The 19828-nt window shown below is 38.8% G+C and overlaps 1 protein-coding gene across 2 annotated transcripts in view; it reads left to right on the forward strand.

Annotated features, from left to right (window-relative positions):
- Positions 1-1477: 1477 nt before the first annotated feature.
- The window catches only part of TUBGCP3 (tubulin gamma complex associated protein 3), a 175444-nt gene continuing 157093 nt past the window's right edge, over positions 1478-19828 (forward strand). For both annotated transcript variants that reach the window (XM_037799980.1, XM_037799981.1), the window contains exon 1: positions 1478-1850. In XM_037799980.1, coding sequence (XP_037655908.1) covers positions 1775-1850 — 76 coding nt within the window. In that variant the 5' untranslated portion in view covers positions 1478-1774. The remainder of the gene's footprint in view (positions 1851-19828) is intronic.

Genomic DNA, 19828 nt, shown 5'->3' on the forward strand with positions numbered 1-19828 from the left:
TCAGACTTGAAGACAGAAACACATTCAGGTAAACTTCAGTAAAAGATGAAGTTGTAAGGACACGAGCTCAATGTCTAGTATGTTGTGCTATGTTCTCTCTGGCCCCTTTCCCTCTCTGCACCTCTCACTATGTCTTCGCACCCTGTGATACTGCTATCATGACTGCTCCTGGGCCCAGGCAGGTAAAGCAGTGGGGCTGGGAAGAAGGACTATGGGCACATGCTACCACTGAAACTGCAGTTTTGCTCTTGAATCCTGGCCTTCCAACTGCCTCACTCAGAGACTCTTTTGGTCTTATGACCCTTACGGTTACCCTATTCCTAGCATTCAAATGGAATAAAAGGAGAGGTATTAAATTGTCTAGTAAAGCAAAAGAGTTTCTTTAGTGTTTTGGCCCACAACAGGCTCCTGTTATAGTATCATCTGCCATCCCTGATTTCAAGTAGGAAGCCTCAGATAGTCCTACGTGGAAGGGTTTTGAGTTTTTCTCTGACCCTAATAAGGGGGTGAGGGGAGGGCAGATTTGCTTTCTCTCTTACTCACTTTGCTTGATTGCTGCAAGATGCCTGGTTTTCCGTTATATTTCAGGTCATCTTGAGATACAAATTCTTTTGATCTTAATTCCAAATTCCCTGGAAAGAAATTTTGGTTGGTCCAGCTTGGGACAAGTACCCAACCCTGGCCTAATCTACTTTAACAACATCTAGATGCCAGGACCTCATGCCTTTGAACAGCTGGCTGATATGTGGATTGGATCCTTAGCTCCATTTGTTCTGGGATTGGGTAGTTTTCAGTGCCTGTCTCCCTTGTGGACCTGTGTAAGATTCCATAATTGTGCTTTAAATGATGTAACTGCTGGCTTCTTTATATTTTTTTCTCCTCATTGTCTTTTCCTCTTTTCTCACTTTTCTTCAGGCGCTTATTCTTCAGATGGTGTCATAGTTAAATGGGGTTTGGGGTAGAGGAGTCGGTGGAGGTTTGTGACTAGTGAGTCAGTGTAACTGAAATCATGCCCTGTGAGTAATCCCATGCTCTACTTATAAAACGCGCCCGCTTTGGGCACAGCAGATGTGAAATGCTAAACCAAATGTTAAAAATCATAAAACTTTTGTACTCCTTTAAACAGGCTGCTTGTACCAAAAGTATGACTCAAACCAAGGCAGCTAAAAAAGCTCAAAATTATGGACTATAAAGGCGCTACTGACCACCAGGTACTCTCATGGCAAGTCATTCACTATCATGAACCTCTGGGGAACGTTCTAAAAAAGTTCAGGAAACGTTCTGAGAAGCATAAAGCAGTACTACCGATACAGAAGCTTACGTAGGTAGTCCATTTTTTTGTTAGCCGGAACTTTTCTGGCCTGCTTGGTGGTGGTCTTGGGAAAATTTGCGAAGGGAGAGGAGGAATTTTTAGGCCGTTGCACTCACAAGCACCGAAGCGGTGGGAAGACGAAAGGCATTGTGGGGGCTGGTTAGCAGTTTCGGCGGGTTCTGTTAAAATGGCGCCGTGTACACCGGCGGTCCCTGTATTTTAGCCTGTCAGGGGAGGACGCCGGAGCCCACGCGCGGGGCGCGGAGAGGGGCTGTCGGTGGTGACTGTCAGGAGGGTCCCCGTGTGCAGCAGCGGCGGGGTCAGGGCGGAGTCCCCGGAGCGCGCTCCGGCGTGGGGAGGACCGGGAGCAGCCAGCGGGTGAGTGGCAGGGGCTGCCCACCTGGGTCCCGCCGGCTTCCGTCCCAGCCGCCGTTCCCCTACGTTTTCAGTCCCGAGGCGAGGATGGCGACACCGGATCAGAAGTCGCCGAATGTTCTGCTGCAGAACCTGTGCTGCCGAATTCTGGGCAAGAACGAAGGTAACCGCGCCCAGACCGCAGGAGCGAGCGCCGCGGCGGTGGGGCGGGGCGGCTTGGGACTCCGCAGATCTGTTCGGGAGGCCGCTCTCTTCTTGTCGAGGGCTCTGAGATGTTCCATCGGGCTCTGGAGGAGAAGAGGATTCGGGGTCAGGGCAAAGGCTGGGATCCCCCAGGCCAGGCAGAGCGGAACCGCGAAGGGTTGCCTTCCGAAGGCCTGCTCGGTGCTGCAGTCACCGCCGAGGCTGGCCGGGAGCCGCGCGGTTGGGCAGCGGCGGGAGACAGTAGTGGGGTGTAACGAATCTGGGGGCCTCGCTAGCAGGCTGAGTCACAGCTCACCCCGGCCCATTGGTCTGTAAGAAGTAAGAGTGAATTACGGAGGAATACTGTCAGGTTGCGAATTTATCCCCCTTTTCTGATGTCACATGACGGGGGAGGGCGCTTTTGAGTTGATTTGGGTTTATACTGAATGGAGTGAAAAGAAGGGGTAGAACTGGTTCTCAGTTGCACGTTCGTCACTGTGCTGCAGGAGTGACGTTCATGTCTCTTGAAATAAAACACCCCGGAGCTGGAGGAGGGGGCAGTTGGTGGTGAGCCCCAGTAGTGTTACCTATTTCGTTAGGAAAATATAACGGATTTGAGGATAATGTGAAGGGAGTATTGAAGACTGTTGCCTGTCATGGTTTCCTACTATGAAGGGTTGAGGTGTGGGTTTTATGTAAAACCCGAGGAAGTTCACATAGAGAGTACTGTTACTAAGAAGCAAAACCAAAAACCAGTCCTATACAACATGTAAAGCCACTCTGAGGCCTTGATACTTTAAAAAATGGTACAGTATGTTACCTCTTTGTATTTTTTTTGGAATGGGTGTGGAGAGTGGAGATGCACTTAAGGGAATTTTTGGGGTAACTGAAGCACCTGGTTTACTTATTTCTTAAGCACTGGATTGTAGAAAAGAAATTGTGCAAGTTGTGAGGGAAAACTTTTTTAAAATTTCATTTAATAAAGTATTGAGACTACATTTTGACTTTCCTTTCATGACGTATGACAATTAGTGTATGCAATTCATTAGTTCTATGATAACCTCAGGTGCAAAAGATACATTTTTTTGCCACTATATTAAATGACTGCTTTCATAGTTTTAAATGCTACATTTTGCAGTGTTGCACTGTATCCCTTTATTCATCCAAGAAATCTTTGAGCATCCCCAGGCATTATGGTGGTGTTGGTGATGTAGAGATTAACGGGACAGACAATCGTCTTTCCTCTCATAGAGCGTACATTCTAGTAGAGGAAACAAGATGATAAACATATACAAATTTAATGTTAATTAGTGATAAGTGTTATGATGAAAAATAAAGTAGGATAAAGGAATAGAGAAAAGGTCTTGGAAGCCCTCTGAGGAAATACTTAAACAGAAACCGGAATGGAGTGAGGGAGGGCCTTCACCTGGGGAATATTCCATATAGAGGAAACAAGTTCAGTGGCCTTGAGGTGGGTATGTTAGTGTGCTGTCTTCTGTTTTTGTCTCTTCCTTTTTTGTAGGTGTATTCCTAGCACTCTCAGTTATCTTTCTAATTTGATGTTCCTAGTTCTAGGAGAATCCAGATAACTAAGATTGTTAGTTAGGACTTACCCACTTTAAGGTCATTGTTTTCATTATACCAGTGGTTCTTCAATTTTTCTTTCAGAGGTAAACCATGCATTCATATATTCCCATTGCCATAACTGGATTTTGAAGATTATTCATTGTGGATAGAATGATGTTTCTCAATCTAAAAACAAAATAAAACAAAAAATTAAATTTGAGGCTCCTTTTGATTGACATAAAAATTTCACCCTTTTCAGGAAATTGAAACACCTTTCCTCATCAAAGTTCTGCATCCTACCATCTCCCGATTTAGAATTGTCTGAATTAAGATTAAATAGGCTCTCAGTGAGATCATGATGAGATCCTTTCTGAATAAAGTATAGCATAAAATCCATTAAGGATGATGTTTATTCCATTTGTGATGTTCTGGATTGCTAGGATTGCCAAACAGTTATGATATTCATAATTCCAAATTGTACTACTATTTACTAAAAAATTTATATTTAATTAACAGCCTGCCTTGTTCTACCTTTTATTTGTTCTACCTTAGTTAGCAAAGGAACAATATTAATTGATTCTCTTGCAATGTTTGAAATAAAAAAATTCTGTTCATTAATGGGCATTTTATCTAACAACTGAAGTAAAAAGTTGATTAATTACATCATGTTATTGTCTTATGACGTATTACAAATAACCTGCCTATGTTTTTGCAATATATTGCTTTTGTAAGACTTTGAAATTGAGGCATAATAGACGTGTGTTAATTTACTGTGAATTTCTTATGAATCAGATTTTCATAAGTATCTTTTAAAAACTTATACATTGCTTCACGGGACCTTCAGAAACAAAGTGCCTAGCTAGAAAAATGCTTGACATTTTTATAAAGTTGGTTTAACCATTATTTCCTACCTTTTCCAACTTGTAACACTTGCTAATTAGCTGGAAAAACACTTGTCAGCCAGTGATAGGAAAATCTCCATATCCTTGCCCCTACCCCAGAGCATATTTTACTTCTTGTTTGAATAGTTATTACTTCTGTCATTGGAAACAGTGTGCTTGATATTATAGTGTTTTAACCCTGTCAGAAGCAACACTTTTTCATAACTATTTTTCAATCCTTTTTCACTTTCTTGAAATGAAACTGATAATATGTATTAATTGATAATATAGCCTGCCTAGACCTTTCTAACTATAAGCTAAAGAAGAAATAAAGTATTAGATATGTGTTTTGACATAAATGCTTAGGTTTAACTATACTACATGAGGTAAGGAGGTAAGATGGTTTCCCTAATATGTAACATGGCTACGACTGCACTGTGAACCACGTTGCAGGCAGATAAAGAAGGGTTGTCTTGGTGATGCATATACCACAAGTGTCATTGCTGTTGGTGTCATGATATTCCAGAATGGTGAAGAGCGCTTGATAAAGTCCAAGTAAAGGATGATTTTCCCTAGATTATATAGTAATTGAGTTCCTGGAAAAAATCAATGTATATTAAAATTGGAAGGTTTTAGGCTTATATGTTTTTTTATTTGAAAGTTGTACATAATGGATTTATTAGTATTTTTAAATGAATTGCTATTTTAAAATTGGTTTAAATTTCTAATACAATAAATACTGATAGATGTAATCTACATGAACAAAAACTCTCTAGGATCCTTGCTCTTAAGAGTGTAAAGGGATCCTAAGACCAAAAAGTTTGAGAATCACAAATCTAAAGCAATGTTTCTGATTTTGTTTTGGTTTTTAGAGCATTGCTTTTCAACGAAGGCTATGAAACATTACCCCCCCCCCCCCCAAAACAAACGAAGAAAAAACAGAAACAAAAAACACCAAAACATTGACTATTTGTGGGAGGGGGGAATTGGTGGGTAGAAAATAGTCGAGGAAGACTTTTTACTGTATCTAACTTTATGCCTTTTTATTTTGCTCTAAATGTGACCTTATTCAAAATAAATATTGGAGGTCTCATTTTCAGAGATTCTGATCTTGTAGTTCTATTTCTGTGGTAGAGCTTGGCATCTGGAACATTAAAAAACGTGAGTTATTTTGACCTCCATCTAGAGTTGAGAATCACTGGTTTAGGTGGGCTGTATACTGAGTTAGCCCCTTACTTTTCCTCCTTACCCCACAACCCATTGTGGGGGTAAGTTTAGAGCTTTGTCCTGTTAAAAAAAACAGGAATTTGGTACATGCAAGCCATACTGTAGAGGAGATGCAAGAAGGTAGAAACTTACCAAACAATTCAACAATTTTCCCCCAACAGCTTTTTAAATCCTTAGAAAGCACACCACTGTGAGTTTTTTGTTCACTTGAATTGTGTTTATTTGTTTTTATTTTTTTAATTTAATAAATTTTATTTTGAAATAAATTTAATCTTATAGGAACAGTTGCAAAAGCAGTACAAACCCCATACATAGAGCTACATCATACCCCGACCCCCCTCCCCTGATACCCCATCCACCACCTTTAACATCCTGTCACACCACCGTTTCTTTCTTTCCCTCCCTCTCTCTCTCCCTCCCTTCCTCCCTATCTATCATTTATCATCTATTGCTCTGTCCTCTGAATGTATGAGAGCAAGCTGCACATATCTTTGAACAAACAATATAATTCACATATACCTTTTCCATGGACAAGAACATTCTTTTATGCAATCTTTCTAAGCGCAGCTAAGAAGTTCAAGAAATTCAGCATTGATGTAAAGCTTACATTCTGTATTTCCTTTTTTTTTTTTTTAACTTGTGTCCCATCTGTGTCCTTTTGAGCCTCCTCTCCTCCATTATCAGATCCCATCCAGGATCATCCTTGGCATTTAATTGTCATCTATTTAGACTTTTTTTTTTTTTCAATTGTGGAAACATATATACAGCCTAAATCTTCCCATTCCACCCCCTCCCTAGCATTCCATTAGTGGAACTAATCACATTTAGAATGTTGCAATGCTATCACCTTCCCACCATCCATTTCTAGAATTGTGTTTATTTTTGTACATTTTTAAGTTCAGTGGTCATCTTTTACCTGAATGTGTGTATAACCTTTTTGAGATACAGAGGGCAACTGTCTTTACTTTAAAACTCTTGGGCCTACATCTAACTGTGCTTTGGAGCCTTTACCTTTGGAATTGATATGATGCAGTTCCAACTGAGCTGCTTGTCTTGGTTTTGCACTCCCTTTAGTCTCTCTTCTACATGGCAGTCAGTGTGCTTTCTAGAAAACAAATCTAATCAAATTTGTTGAAAAGACTTGATTTTTTCCCTACATATAATCTTCAGAATGAAGACCAAATAATTCATCTTGCTTTAAGTTAAAAACCTGAGGGTGCTTTATTGAGTTTAGATTTTAATGCCGCGTGTATACCTTGGGATAGTGTATTTAATTCTCAAAACAGCTCTGGGAGGTCTGTGTACTTATTATTAACCTTATTTTATAGATGAGGAAACTAAGACCTTGCTCACTGTCATTTAGCTTAGAGAACTGCAGGGCCAAGATTGGAATCCAAGTCTCTGCTTCTACAGTTTATTTTAGATTAATTCATTCTTGCTATTCAAGTGTAGAATTTGATGGCCTATTTGTGTCTTGAAGAAGAGGCTGGAAAGTCATGGCCCTGCCTACAGGTACTTCTCTACCCTACTTCATCAGGACCTTTCCTGGTTGGCTTCTCAAATCTACCCTCATCTTGCTTATTTTTTTGCCTATATTATGTCAGCAACACAATCACAATTTCTCCCCTATAGCACTTGCCTGATGGTGTGACCTTGGATTCATTAGTGCTAAATTCTTATTAAAAGAAATATTTTCAGATGATTGCTAGAGGAATGCAACCCCTCCTTCCAGGATCCTGAGGGCTGCCTACCCCTCACACATACCCAGAATAGGCTAGAGATAAAGGCATAATGTATCCCTTTGGCACTTCGTGGTTAAAAAAATTGAGAACATTCTCCTAAATAGTCTAATTTTAGTCTTGGAGTAAGATCATCAAATAACTTGCTGGACCTCATCATTTATGAACCTCAATAGAATGACTTTGACTATGTTGCATTTTGGTATTTAATCTTCTTGGCTTTCTTTGAGGATCAGTATACAAAATAGCCCTCTGAATTTCATTATTGTGATTTTTCCACTTGTTTCTTTGGCTGTTCATGTCTGCTTATCTTAAAGCTTCCTCAGAGAGACCTTGCCTAACCAACTTATTTTATCAAGTCTTCCCAGTTATTTGCTATCATAGTGTCTTGCTTATTCTCTTGGCAGTTCTTATCGCAATCTAATTACTTTGTGTAGTTATTTGCCTACTTTTTTATCTTATCACTAAGCTCTATGAGTTTAGAGCCTTGTCTGTTTTGTTAGCTGCTATGCATTATATTCTTATGGCCTTATGGTGTTTGGCACCTACCAGGCACGTAATAATTATTTTTTGAATTACTGTTGTGTTTAATTATAATTTAAAACCAGAAATTTGTAGCTAACATATCTTGATGGTTCCCATTTTTAGCTTTGATGGTAGAGTCATGAAACAAAGGATAATTGCCACTGCTGATTTCTTAGTGGTAGTCTGGATTCTCTGCTTCCACCTTTCAAACAGGATGTGTAGATATGGTTTAAGAAATAGCAGATGGATTTTTCAAATATTTTATAATTAGCAAGAAAGATAGACTAGAAATTTGCTTGGCAACCAGAAAAAGAGATTCAAATGTGGCTGAATAGGTGGGAGTGAATTGACATTTATACCAAAGGTTTAGAGAAAATGTAGTGACGAAGAAGAGGCTGTTTCTGGAATGTGTGGTATTGGGAAATTTTGAAACTTTGGTAGGAGAAAATGCAAAAGTCCATGAAACTTTTGGAGTGAGGATATTTGTATGATGTACTTGGGTATTTATATTGTTAATAAACTGATTTTGTAGAACTCAGGATTACAGTAATCTACAAATAACTTTTTAACTAGAGTGATTATGTAACCAACCTCCTTAAATGAGTGTTTATTTTAACTTTTTATTTTGAAATAATTTCAAACTTACAAGACAGTTGCAAAAATAATACAAACCTTATACAGAGAACTCCAGTCTACCCCTCCCTGCCCCTCCAGATATCCAGATATTCCGATTTTAACATTTTGTCACCTTTCTTTCTCTCTTCTTTTTTTATTTCTTTTTCCCTCTCCCCCTCCCTTCCTCTCTTCCTCCCTTCATTCCTCTCTCTTGCTGGCTAGCTGTTTTCTGTACATTTGACAGCAGGTTGCACACATACTCTTTGAGCACATAATAGTTACATGTACATTTCCTATGAACAAGGATAGTCACGTATGTAATCACCTTAAGTACGGTTATCATTTTTGACATTGCACATAAGGTGATTATATAAAAATTTACATGAATTTTGGAATTTGACACTTAAAGTGATTACCTAAAAAATTACATTCTATATTCCAGTTTTTTCTTATGTTCCTATAATGTCCTTTTGACTTCTTCTCCTCCATTCTTAGATCCCCTCTAGTATCACATGTTGCATTTGATTGTCATTATCTCTTTAGTTTTGCTTTCTTTTTTTTTAATTGTGGAAACATATATACAACATAAATCTTCCCATCCCACCATCTCCCAAGCATACCATTTGGGGGATTTTAATCATATCCATAATATTGCAATACCCTCACACCATCCATTACTAGAACTTCCACTTCACCCCAAACAGAAACTTTACACTCATTTTACATTAACTCCCCATTGCCCCTCTCCCACTACCCTTGGGAACATATGCTTTGCTTTCTGTCATATTCTCTGATAAATTTTCTTTGTGGTTACCACGGGACTTAAATTAACATCCTAAATCTATAATAATCTTGGTTGCTTTAATATTATCTTCAATAGTGTATGCAGACTATGTTACTCTACTCCCCATCCATCCACATTATGTAGTTCTTATCACAGATTACATGTTTACACATTGTGTCTAAAACCACTGATTTATCATTACTTTTTATGTATTTTACTTCCTGTAGGAAGTAAAAGTGGAGTTAGAAATAAAAAGTGCAATAGTATTGGTATTTATATTTACCTATGTCATTGTCATTACCAGAGATCTTTAATTCTTCATGTGGCTTCAGTCAATTGCCTGGTATCCTTTCCTTTCAACCTCTGGAACTCTTTAGCAATATTATAGAGCTTGTTTATTGATAACAAACTCTTGCAGTTTTTGTTTATCTGGAAGTGTCTTAATCTCTCCCTCATGTTTTTTTAAAATTCAATTTTACTGAGACATATTTACATACCATACAATCATCCACGGTGTACAGTCAGTTCATGGTACCATTAAATAGTTGTGCATTTATCACCATAATCAATATTTGGACATTTTCATTACCACACACAAAATAGAATAAGAATAAAAATTAAAGTAAAAAAGAACACCCAAAACATCCCATCCCCCATCTCTCCCATGTAGGGGGGAAGGTAATGAGTTTACCTGCAGAGTTGGCTTAGAGAGAGAGGCCACATCTGAGCAACAGAAGCGGTTCTCTGGGGGTGACTCTTAGGCACAATTTAAGTAGGCTTAGCCTCTCCTTCAGAGGGGCAAGCATCATAGGGGCAAACTTCATAGGGGCAAGCCCCAAAATTGAGGGCTTGGCCTTCTAAATTGGCTTTCTTCTGTGCTATATAGATATCCCTCTTTAGTTTTTAGTGTATTGGAATAGTTAGAAGGAAATACCTGAAACTGTCGAACTGCATCCCAGTGGCCTTGATTCTTGAAGACCATTGCATAATTATGTAGCTTTATATATATATATATTTTTTTTAAATTCAGTTTTATTGAAATATATTCACAAACCATACAGTCATCCATGGTATACAACCAACTGTTCACAGTATGATCATATAGTTATGCGTTCATCACCACAATCTATTTCTGAACATTTTCCTTACATCAGAAAGAATCAGAATAAGAATAAAAAATAAAAGTGAAAAGAGAATACCCAAACCATCCCCCCATCCCACCCTATTTGTCATTTAGTTTTTACTCCCATTTTTCTACTGATTTTTTTTCAATTTTTTAACTTTGTTTATCAAAAAATTAAGAACAAACAGGCAAACAACAACCAAAAAACCCCCACAACATTTCAAACAAAGCAATGGATTAAGGAAAACAAATAACCTAAAATAACTACTTTGCTTCCAATATGTTCCTGCCATACCCAAGAAAATTAATAAACCATGTCCAAACAGAGGAGTAAGAAAAACAAATAATCTAAAATAACTACATTGCTTCCAACATGTTCCTACCATACCCCAAGAAAATTAACAACCCCTAAGAAAACAAAGGAATAAGAGAAAAAAAAACCTAAAATAACTCTATTGCTTCCAACATGATCTTACTATATCCAAGAAAGTTTACAAACCATAATCATTCCTGAGCATTCCCATAACATTGAGATTACCCTCCATAGTTTATCTGTTCTTATTAGATTATCATTCCCCCTCCACTAATTGGTATCTCTAGGTCCCCTACATTCTACAGTATAAAACATTGTACATTTTTCACAGAATTCACATTAGTGGTAACATACAATATCTCTCTTTTTGTGCCTGGCTTATTTTGCTCAGCATTATGTCTTTTTTTTGTTTTTTGTTTTTTTAATCTTCATTTCATTGAGATATATTCATATACCACGCAGTCATACAAAACAAATCGTACTTTCGATTGTTCACAGTACCATTACATAGTTGTACATTCATCACCCAAATCAATCCCTGACACCTTCATTAGCACACACACAAGAATAACAAGAATAATAATTAGAGTGAAAAAGAGCAATTGAAATAAAAAAGAACACTGGGTACCTTTGTTTGTTTCCTTCCCCTATTTTTCTACTCATCCATCCATAAACTAGACAAAGTGGAGTGTGGTCCTTATGGCTTTCCCAATCCCCTTGTCACCCCTCATAAGCTACATTTTTATACAACTGTCTTCGAGATTCATGGGTTCTGGGTTGTAGTTTGATAGTTTCAGGTATCCACCACCAGCTACCCCAATTCTTTAGAACCTAAAAAGGGTTGTCTAAAGTGTGCGTAAGAGTGCCCACCAGAGTGACCTCTCGGCTCCTTTTGGAATCTCTCTGCCACTGAAGCTTATTTCATTTCCTTTCACCTCCCCCTTTTGGTCAAGAAGATGTTCTCCGTCCCACGATGCCAGGTCTACATTCCTCCCCGGGAGTCATATTCCACGTTGCCAGGGAGATTCACTCCCCTGGGTGTCTGATCCCACGTAGAGGGGAGGGCAGTGATTTCACCTTTCAAGTTGGCTTAGCTAGAGAGACAGGGCCACATCTGAGCAACAAAGAGGCATTCGAGAGGAGGCTCTTAGGCACAACCATAGGGAGGCCTAGCCTCTCCTTTGCAGCAACCGTCTTCCCAAGGGTAAAACCTGTGATAGAGGGCTCAACCCATCAAACCACCAGTCCCCTATGTCTGTGGTCATGTTAGCAACCATGGAGGTGGGGTAGGCGAATACCCCTGCATTCTCCACAGGCTCCTCAAGGGGGCACTGCATCTTTTTTTTTTTCCTTTTTTTTTTTTTTAACTTTCCCTTCTTTTTTAAATCAACTGTATGAAAAAAAAGTTAAAAAGAAAACAAACATACAATAAAAGAACATTTCAAAGAGACCATAACAAGGGAGTAAGAAAAGACAACTAACCTAAGATAACTGCTTAACTTCCAACATGTTCCTACTTTACCCCAAGAAAGTTACCTAATATAGCAACATTTCTGTGAGCTTGCTCCTACTATATCCATCAGAAATTAACAGACCATAGTCATTCCTGGGCATCCCCAGAACGTTAAATAGCTTATCTGTTCTTCTTGGATTATTGTTCCCCCTTCCTTAATTGCTCTCTATTGCTAGTTCCCCTACATTCTACATTATAAGCCATTTGTTTTACATTTTTCAAAGTTCACATTAGTGGTAGCATATAATATTTCTCTTTTTGTGCCTGGCTTATTTCACTCAGCATTATGTCTTCAAGGTTCATCCATGTTGTCATATGTTTCACGAGAGCGTTCCTTCTTACTGCCACGTAGTATTCCATCGTGTGTATAAACCACATTTTATTTATCCACTCATCTGTTGAAGGACATCTGGGTTGTTTCCATCTTTTGGCAATTGTGAATAATGCTGCTATGAACATTGGCATGCAGATATCTGTTCGTGTCACTGTTTCCGATCTTCCGGGTATATACCGAGAAGTGCAATCGCTGGATCGAATGGTAACTCTATATCTAGTTTTCTAAGGAACTGCCAGACTGTCTTCCAGAGTGGCTGAACCATTATACAGTCCCACCAACAGTGAATAAGAGTTCCAATTTCTCCACATCCCCTCCAGCATTTGTAGTTTCCTGTTTGTTTAATGGCAGCCATTCTAACCGATGTTAGATGGTATCTCATTGTGGTCTTAATTTGCATCTCTCTAATAGCTAGTGAAGCTGAACATTTTTTCATGTGTTTCTTGGCCATTTGTATTTCCTCTTCAGAGAACTGTCTTTTCATATCTTTTGCCCATTTTATAATTGGGCCGACTGTACTATTGTCATTGAGTTGTAGGATTTCTTTATATATGTAAGATATCAGTCTTTTGTCAGATACATGGTTTCCAAAAATTTTTTCCCATTGAGTTGGCTGCCTCTTTACCTTTTTGAGAAATTCCTTTGAGGTGCAGAAACTTCTAAGCTTGAGGAGTTCCCATTTGTCTGTTTTCTCTTTTGTTGCTTGTGCTTTGGGTGTAAAGTCTAGGAAGTGGCCACCTAATACAAGGTCTTGAAGATGTTTTCCTACATTATCTTGTAGGAGTTTTATGGTACTTTCTTTTATGTTGAGATCTTTGGTCCATTTTGAGTTAATTTTTGTGTAGGGGGTGAGGTAGGGGTTCTCTTTCATTCTTTTGGATATGGATATCCAACTCTCCCAGCCCCATTTGTTGAAAAGACCATTATGACTCAGTTCAGTGACTTTGGGGGCCTTATCAAAGATCAGTCGGCCATAGATCTGAGGGTCTGTCTCCGAATTCTCAATTTGATTCCATTGATCTATATGTCTATCTTTGTGCCAGTACCATGCTGTTTTGGCAACTGTGGCTTTATAATAAGCTTCAAAGTCAGGGAGTGTAAGTCCTCCCACTTCGTTTTTCTTTTTTAGAGTGTCTTTAGCAATTCGAGGCATCTTCCCTTTCCAAATAAATTTGATAACTAGCTTTTCCAAGTCTGCAAAGTAGGTTGTTGGAATTTTGATTGGGATTGCATTGAATCTGTAGATGAGTTTGGGTAGAATTGACATCTTAATGAATTTAGCCTTCCTATCCATGAACATGGAATATTTTTCCATCTTTTAAGGTCCCCTTCTATTTCTTTTAGTAGAGTTATGTAGTTTTCTTTGTATAGGTCTTTTACATCTTTGGTTAAGTTTATTCCTAGGTACTTGATTTTTTTAGTTGCTATTGAAAATGGTATCTTTTTCTTGAGTGTTTCTTCGGTTTGTTCATTTCTAGGATATAGAAACATTACTGACTTATGTGCATTAACCTTGTATCCTGCTACTTTGCTAAATTTGTTTATTAGCTCTAGTAGCTGTATCGTCGATTTCTCAGGGTTTTCTAGATATAAGATCATATCATCTGCAAACAATGACAGTTTTACTTCTTCTTTTCCAATTTGGATGCCTTTTATTTCTTTGTCTTGCCGGATTGCCCTGGCTAGCACTTCCAGCACAATGTTGAATAACAGTGGTGACAGCGGGCATCCTTGTCTTGTTCCTAATCTTAGAGGGAAGGCTTTCAGTCTCTCACCATTGAGTATTATGCTGGCTGTGGGTTTTTCATATATGCCCTTTATCATGTTGAGGAAGTTTCCTTCAATTCCTACCTTTTGAAGTGTTTTTATCAAAAAGGGATGTTGGATTTTGTCAAATGCTTTTTCAGCATCTATTGAGATGATCAATTGATTTTTCCCTTTTGACTTGTTAATGTGTTGTAATACATTGATTGATTTTCTTATGTTGAACCATCCTTGCATGCCTGGAATAAACCCCACTTGGTCATGGTGTATGATTTTTTTAATGTGTCTTTGGATTCGATTTGCAAGTATTTTGTTGAGGATTTTTGCATCTATATTCATTAGGGAGATTGGCCGGTAGTTTTCCTTTTTTGTAACATCTTTGCCTGGTTTTGGTATTAGATTGATGTTAGCTTCATAAAATGAGTTAGGTAGTGTTCCATTTTCTTCAATGTTTTGAAAGAGTTTGAGTAAGATTGGTGTCAGTTCTTTCTGGAAAGTTTGGTAGAATTCCCCTGTGAAGCCATCTGGCCCTGGGCATTTATTTGTGGGAAGATTTTTGATGACTGATTGGATCTCTTTGCTTGTGATGGGTTGGTTGAGGTCTTCTATTTCTTCTCTGGTCAGTCTAGGTTGTTCATATGTTTCCAGGAAATTGTCCATTTCCTCTACATTATCCAGTTTGTTGCCATACAGTTGTTCATAGTATCCTCTTATAATTTTTTTAATTTCTTCAGGATCTGCAGTTATGTCACCTTTTTCATTCATTATTTTGTTTATATGGGTCTTCTCTCTTTTTGATTTTGTCAGTCTAGCTAGGGGCTTGTCAATCTTGTTGATCTTCTCAAAGAACCAACTTTTGGTGATATTTATCCTCTCTATTGTTTTTTTGTTCTCTATGTCATTTATTTCTGCTTTAATCCTTGTTATTTCTTTTCTTCTACTTGGTTTAGGATTGGTTTGCTGTTCATTTTCTAGCTTCTTCAGTTGATCCATTAGTTCTTTGATTTTGGCTCTTTCTTCCCTTTTTAATATATGCGTTTAGTGCTATAAATTTCCCCCTTAGCACTGCTTTTGCTGCATCCCATAGGTTTTGGTATGTTGTGTTCTCATTTTCATTCGTCTCTATATATTTAGCAATTTCTGTTGCTATTTCTTCTTTAACCCACTGATTGTTTAGCAGTGTGTTGTTTAACCTCCAGGTATTTGTGAATTTTTTAAGTCTCTAATGGTTATTGACTTCTAATTGTATTCCATTGTGGTCAGAGAATGTGCTTTGAATAATTTCAATCTTTTTAAATTTATTGAGGCTTGTTTTATGTCCCAGCATATGATCTATTCTGGAGAAAGTTCCGTGAGCACTAAAAAAGTATGTGTATCCTGGTGATTTGGGATGTAATGTCCTGTATATGTCTGTTAAATCTAATTCATTTATCAGATTGTTTAGGTTTTCAATTTCCTTATTGGTCTTCTGTCTGGTTGATCTATCTATAGGAGAGAGTGATGTGTTGAAGTCTCCCACAATTATTGTGGAAACATCAATTGCTTCCTTTAGTTTTGCCAGTGTTTCTCTCATGTATTTTGTGGGACCTTGGTTGGGTGCATAGACATTTACGATTGTTATTTCTTCTTGCTGAATTGCCCCTTTTATTAGTATGTAGTGGCCTTCTTTGTCTCTCAAAACATCCCTGCATTTGAAGTCTATTTTATCTGAGATTAATATTGCTATACCTGCTTTCTTTTGGCTGTAGCTTGCATGAAATATTTTTTTCCATCCTTTCACTTTCAGTTTCTTTGTGTCCCTGTTTCTAAGATGAGTCTCTTGTATGCAACATATTGATGGTTCATTTTTTTTGATCCATTCTGCGAATCTATATCTTTTAATTGGGGAGTTTAATCCATTTACATTCAACGTTATAACCATGAAGGCATTTCTTGAATCAGCCATCTTATCCTTTGGTTTATGTTTGTCGTATTTTTCCCCTCTGTCTATTAATATCCTTTATTGTACCCATACCGAATCTCTTTAGTACTGAACCTTTCTCCAGGTCTCTCTGTCCTTTCTTTGTTTCTCTGTGTGTAGGGCTCCCTTTAGGATCTCCAGTAGGGCAGGTCTCTTGTTAGCAATTTCTCTCAGCATTTGTTTGTCTGTGAAAAATTTAAGCTCTCCCTCAAATTTGAAGGAGAGCTTTGCTGGATAAAGTATTCTTGGCTGGAAATTTTTCTCACTCAGAATTTTAAATATATCGTGCCACTGCCTTCTTGCCTCCATGGTGGCTGCTGAGTAGTCACTACTTAGTCTTATGCTGTTTCCTTTGTATGTGGTGAATTGCTTTTCTCTTGCTGCTTTCAGAACTTGCTCCTTCTCTTCTGTGTTTGATAGTGTGATCAGTATATGTCTCGGAGTGGGTTTATTTGGATTTATTCTATTTGGAGTTCGCTGAGCATTTATGATTTGTGTATTTATGTTGTTTAGAAGATTTGGGAAGTTTTCCCCAACAATTTCTTTGAATACTCTTCCTAGACCTTTACCCTTTTCTTCCCCTTCTGGGACACCAATGAGTCTTATATTCGGACGTTTCATATTATCTATCATATCCCTGAGGTCCATTTCGATTTTTTCAATTTTTTCCCCATTCTTTCTTTTATGCTTTCATTTTCCATTCTGTCATCTTCCAGGTCACTGATTCGTTGTTCAACTTCCTCTAGTCTTGTACTATGAGTGTCCAGAATCTTTTTAATTTGGTCAACAGTTTCTTTAATTTCCATAAGATCATCCATTTTTTTATTTAGTCTTGCAATGTCTTCTTTATGCTCTTCTAGGGTCTTCTTGATTTCCTTTATCTCCCATACTATGGTCTCATTGTTCATCTTTAGTTCTTTGAGTAGCTGCTCTAGGTGCTGTGTCTCTTCTGGTCTTTTGATTTGGGTGCTTGGGCTTGGGTTATCCATATCGTCTGGTTTTTTCATATGCTTTATAATTCTCTGTTGTTTTTGGCCTCGTGGCATTTGCTGAACTTGATAGGGTTCTTTTAGGATTTGTAGACCAATTGAAGTCCTTATCTCTAATTTATCAGATCTACAGCTTCGTGGAGTACACTTTCTCTAACTAACCAGCAGGTGGCGTCCACGAGCCACCTGTTCTCCACAAGCCAGTTCTCCCCTGCTTAGCCTTTTTGGTGAGTGGGGGAGTGAGTCTTGTGGGGTCCAATTGGTGTACCAAGCTTGCGTGTGTAGTTGGTGTTGCCTGCCCTGTATATGGGGCGTGTTTCTGGGCAGTCAGGGAGGGGGGGGGGGTGGCTCTAACAATCAAATCTCCCTGGTGATCCTAGAGTTTTAAAGCTGCTGCAATAGTCTAATCCTTCAGTTCAGTCCTGCCACAGTTTGTCTCTGCCACTGACCCACAAGTCCTTGGTATTGGCGTATGGCTCCAGAGACTTGCAAGTGGGCCCCTCTTGCAGGCCGTGCACCCCGGGTCCTCTGTTGAGGGATGACTGTGCTATGTCACAGGTGAGTGCCGTCCCCCCAGGGCAGTTCTGGGCTGCTGGGCTGTGTAGGGAGGCTCCCAGTCTGCTGAAATGATGGCTGAATGGGGCTTTGTTAATTCACACTGCTCTACCTTCCCAACTCTGGGACAATCAGCTGAGGTTGCAGGGAAGGCTAATGTCCACGCCCAGTTTTGTGGTGTGTGCCTGTTATTTGAAGCACTTCCGTCACACTGGGTTGTCTGGGGCAGTTCTGGGCTATGGGGCTGGCGATGGGCAGGAGTGTTTCCTGTCCACCAGGATGATGGCTGTGAGCAGACACCCCCCTTTTCTTGGGAAGTTGTGGTGTTTAGTGAATTTTCTCAGCCACTGGATTATTGCGTTTTGTCTCAGAGCTCTCCTAGTTCTGCTCTTGACTTGACCTGCCGAAATAGTAAGTCTTTGAAGCTTTCTGTATTGGCTTCTTAGAGTAATTGTTGTAGAAAAAGAAAAAAGGATTAAAAAAGAAAAAAAGAAAAAAAAAAAACGGGCCCTCCTCAGAGATCTAATGGGTTATTGAAATGCTAAGAGACAAAGCAACCAGGGCCATTAAGGAAAGGTCCACAGGGCAGAGAGATCAGCTTTTCTTCAGGATTTGCATATGCGCCTCAGGGCCCTTCCCCTTTCTATGTTCACCAGAACTCCAAAAATCCTCCGCTTTTATTTTGGAGTTTTTCGTGTTGTTTTTTTTCTATGCCTGTCTCCTCTCTGCTGGGCTGGCTGCTCTCAGATTCTCTGGTGTCTGGTCTCAGTCTATCTATGGTTGGATTTTGGATCAGTAGAATGAGTTTCCGATAAGGGCTGCCACTGCACTTCTCCCTTCTCCTTCCCGGAGCTGACAGCCCCTCCTCCCACGGGACTGAGCCTGGCAGGGAGGGGCGCGGGTCCCCTGGCCGCAAAAACTTACAGATTTCGCTGATCTCAGCAGTTCCACGTTTTCATGAGTGTTGTATGAAGTATGCCCAAAGTCAGATTGCTCTGTGGTGTCCAGTCCACGCAGTTCCTGGCTTTCTACCTACTTTCCTGGAGGAGTAACTAAAACGTACAGCTCACCAGTCTGCCATCTTGCCCCGCCTCTGTAGCTTTATATTTAACTGAAACATGCGTTTTTTTTAGCTTTGCTAATCAGAAATGTTTGAAGAATTAAAACTAGGTTATAACTAATGTTGGTACTAACAGTGACTTACAGTTTCATTTTCTATTTATACAGACAAATGCATTTTCTCCTATTCATTTGACCAAATCCTTAAATACCTTTTAAAGGTTTCAATATTGTGCTTTAAAAAGAAGAGAATTGTATATGATTCCAGACTATGTAAGAGAAATATAAAATATGTAAGGTATTGTGTTATCTTTGTTTATTAAAAAAAAAATGATCAATTTTATATTTTCTGTATTAATTTTACAGGATGTTTTAAAATTCTTAAATTTCCACTTTCATTTAAGTGTTTTCTTTTACATTATTTCAGAGAAAAATTAAAATTAAGGGCGATTTTAAATGTTCTCACACAAAAACCAGAGCTTTCAAGAATAGTACTGCAGGGCAATGGATCACACATCTATACGTTACTTATTTAAAAAAAAAATACGTTACTTATTTTAAAAAAAAAAAAAAGTGATGTTAATGGGGGCCAATAGGGTACAGGAATTCCAAAACCCATCCCTTGGCTTTGACTGGCATTTAGGGTGGAGTTCCTCCCAGCCTAAAGCACTTGATTTAGAACTAGACTAAATCAGTCTAGCACTTCAGAGGCTTGCCAAACAAATAATTAGATTTCTAGCCCTATAATTATAACTTCTGAATCCAAATATCCATATCAAAGAGAAAGGTGAAAGATAAAATCTTGACAGCAAGGAGGGTATGGAGCACCATAGTGGAGTGGCAAGGTAGCTATCAAGTGGGAAGAAAATTTGTAATCTCTCACGACATGCCAGATACGTATGTGCCAAGAGCCAACGTAAGGGACCTCAAGATTTCTGTTCTCCAAGACTCATGTTAACATAAACAAATTCTACCTAACTGAATTAATTTTATAAATTTATGACTGATTCA

This window comes from Choloepus didactylus, chromosome 12 (assembly GCF_015220235.1).
Source record: "Choloepus didactylus isolate mChoDid1 chromosome 12, mChoDid1.pri, whole genome shotgun sequence".
In the NCBI taxonomy this organism is placed as follows: domain Eukaryota; kingdom Metazoa; phylum Chordata; class Mammalia; order Pilosa; family Megalonychidae; genus Choloepus; species Choloepus didactylus.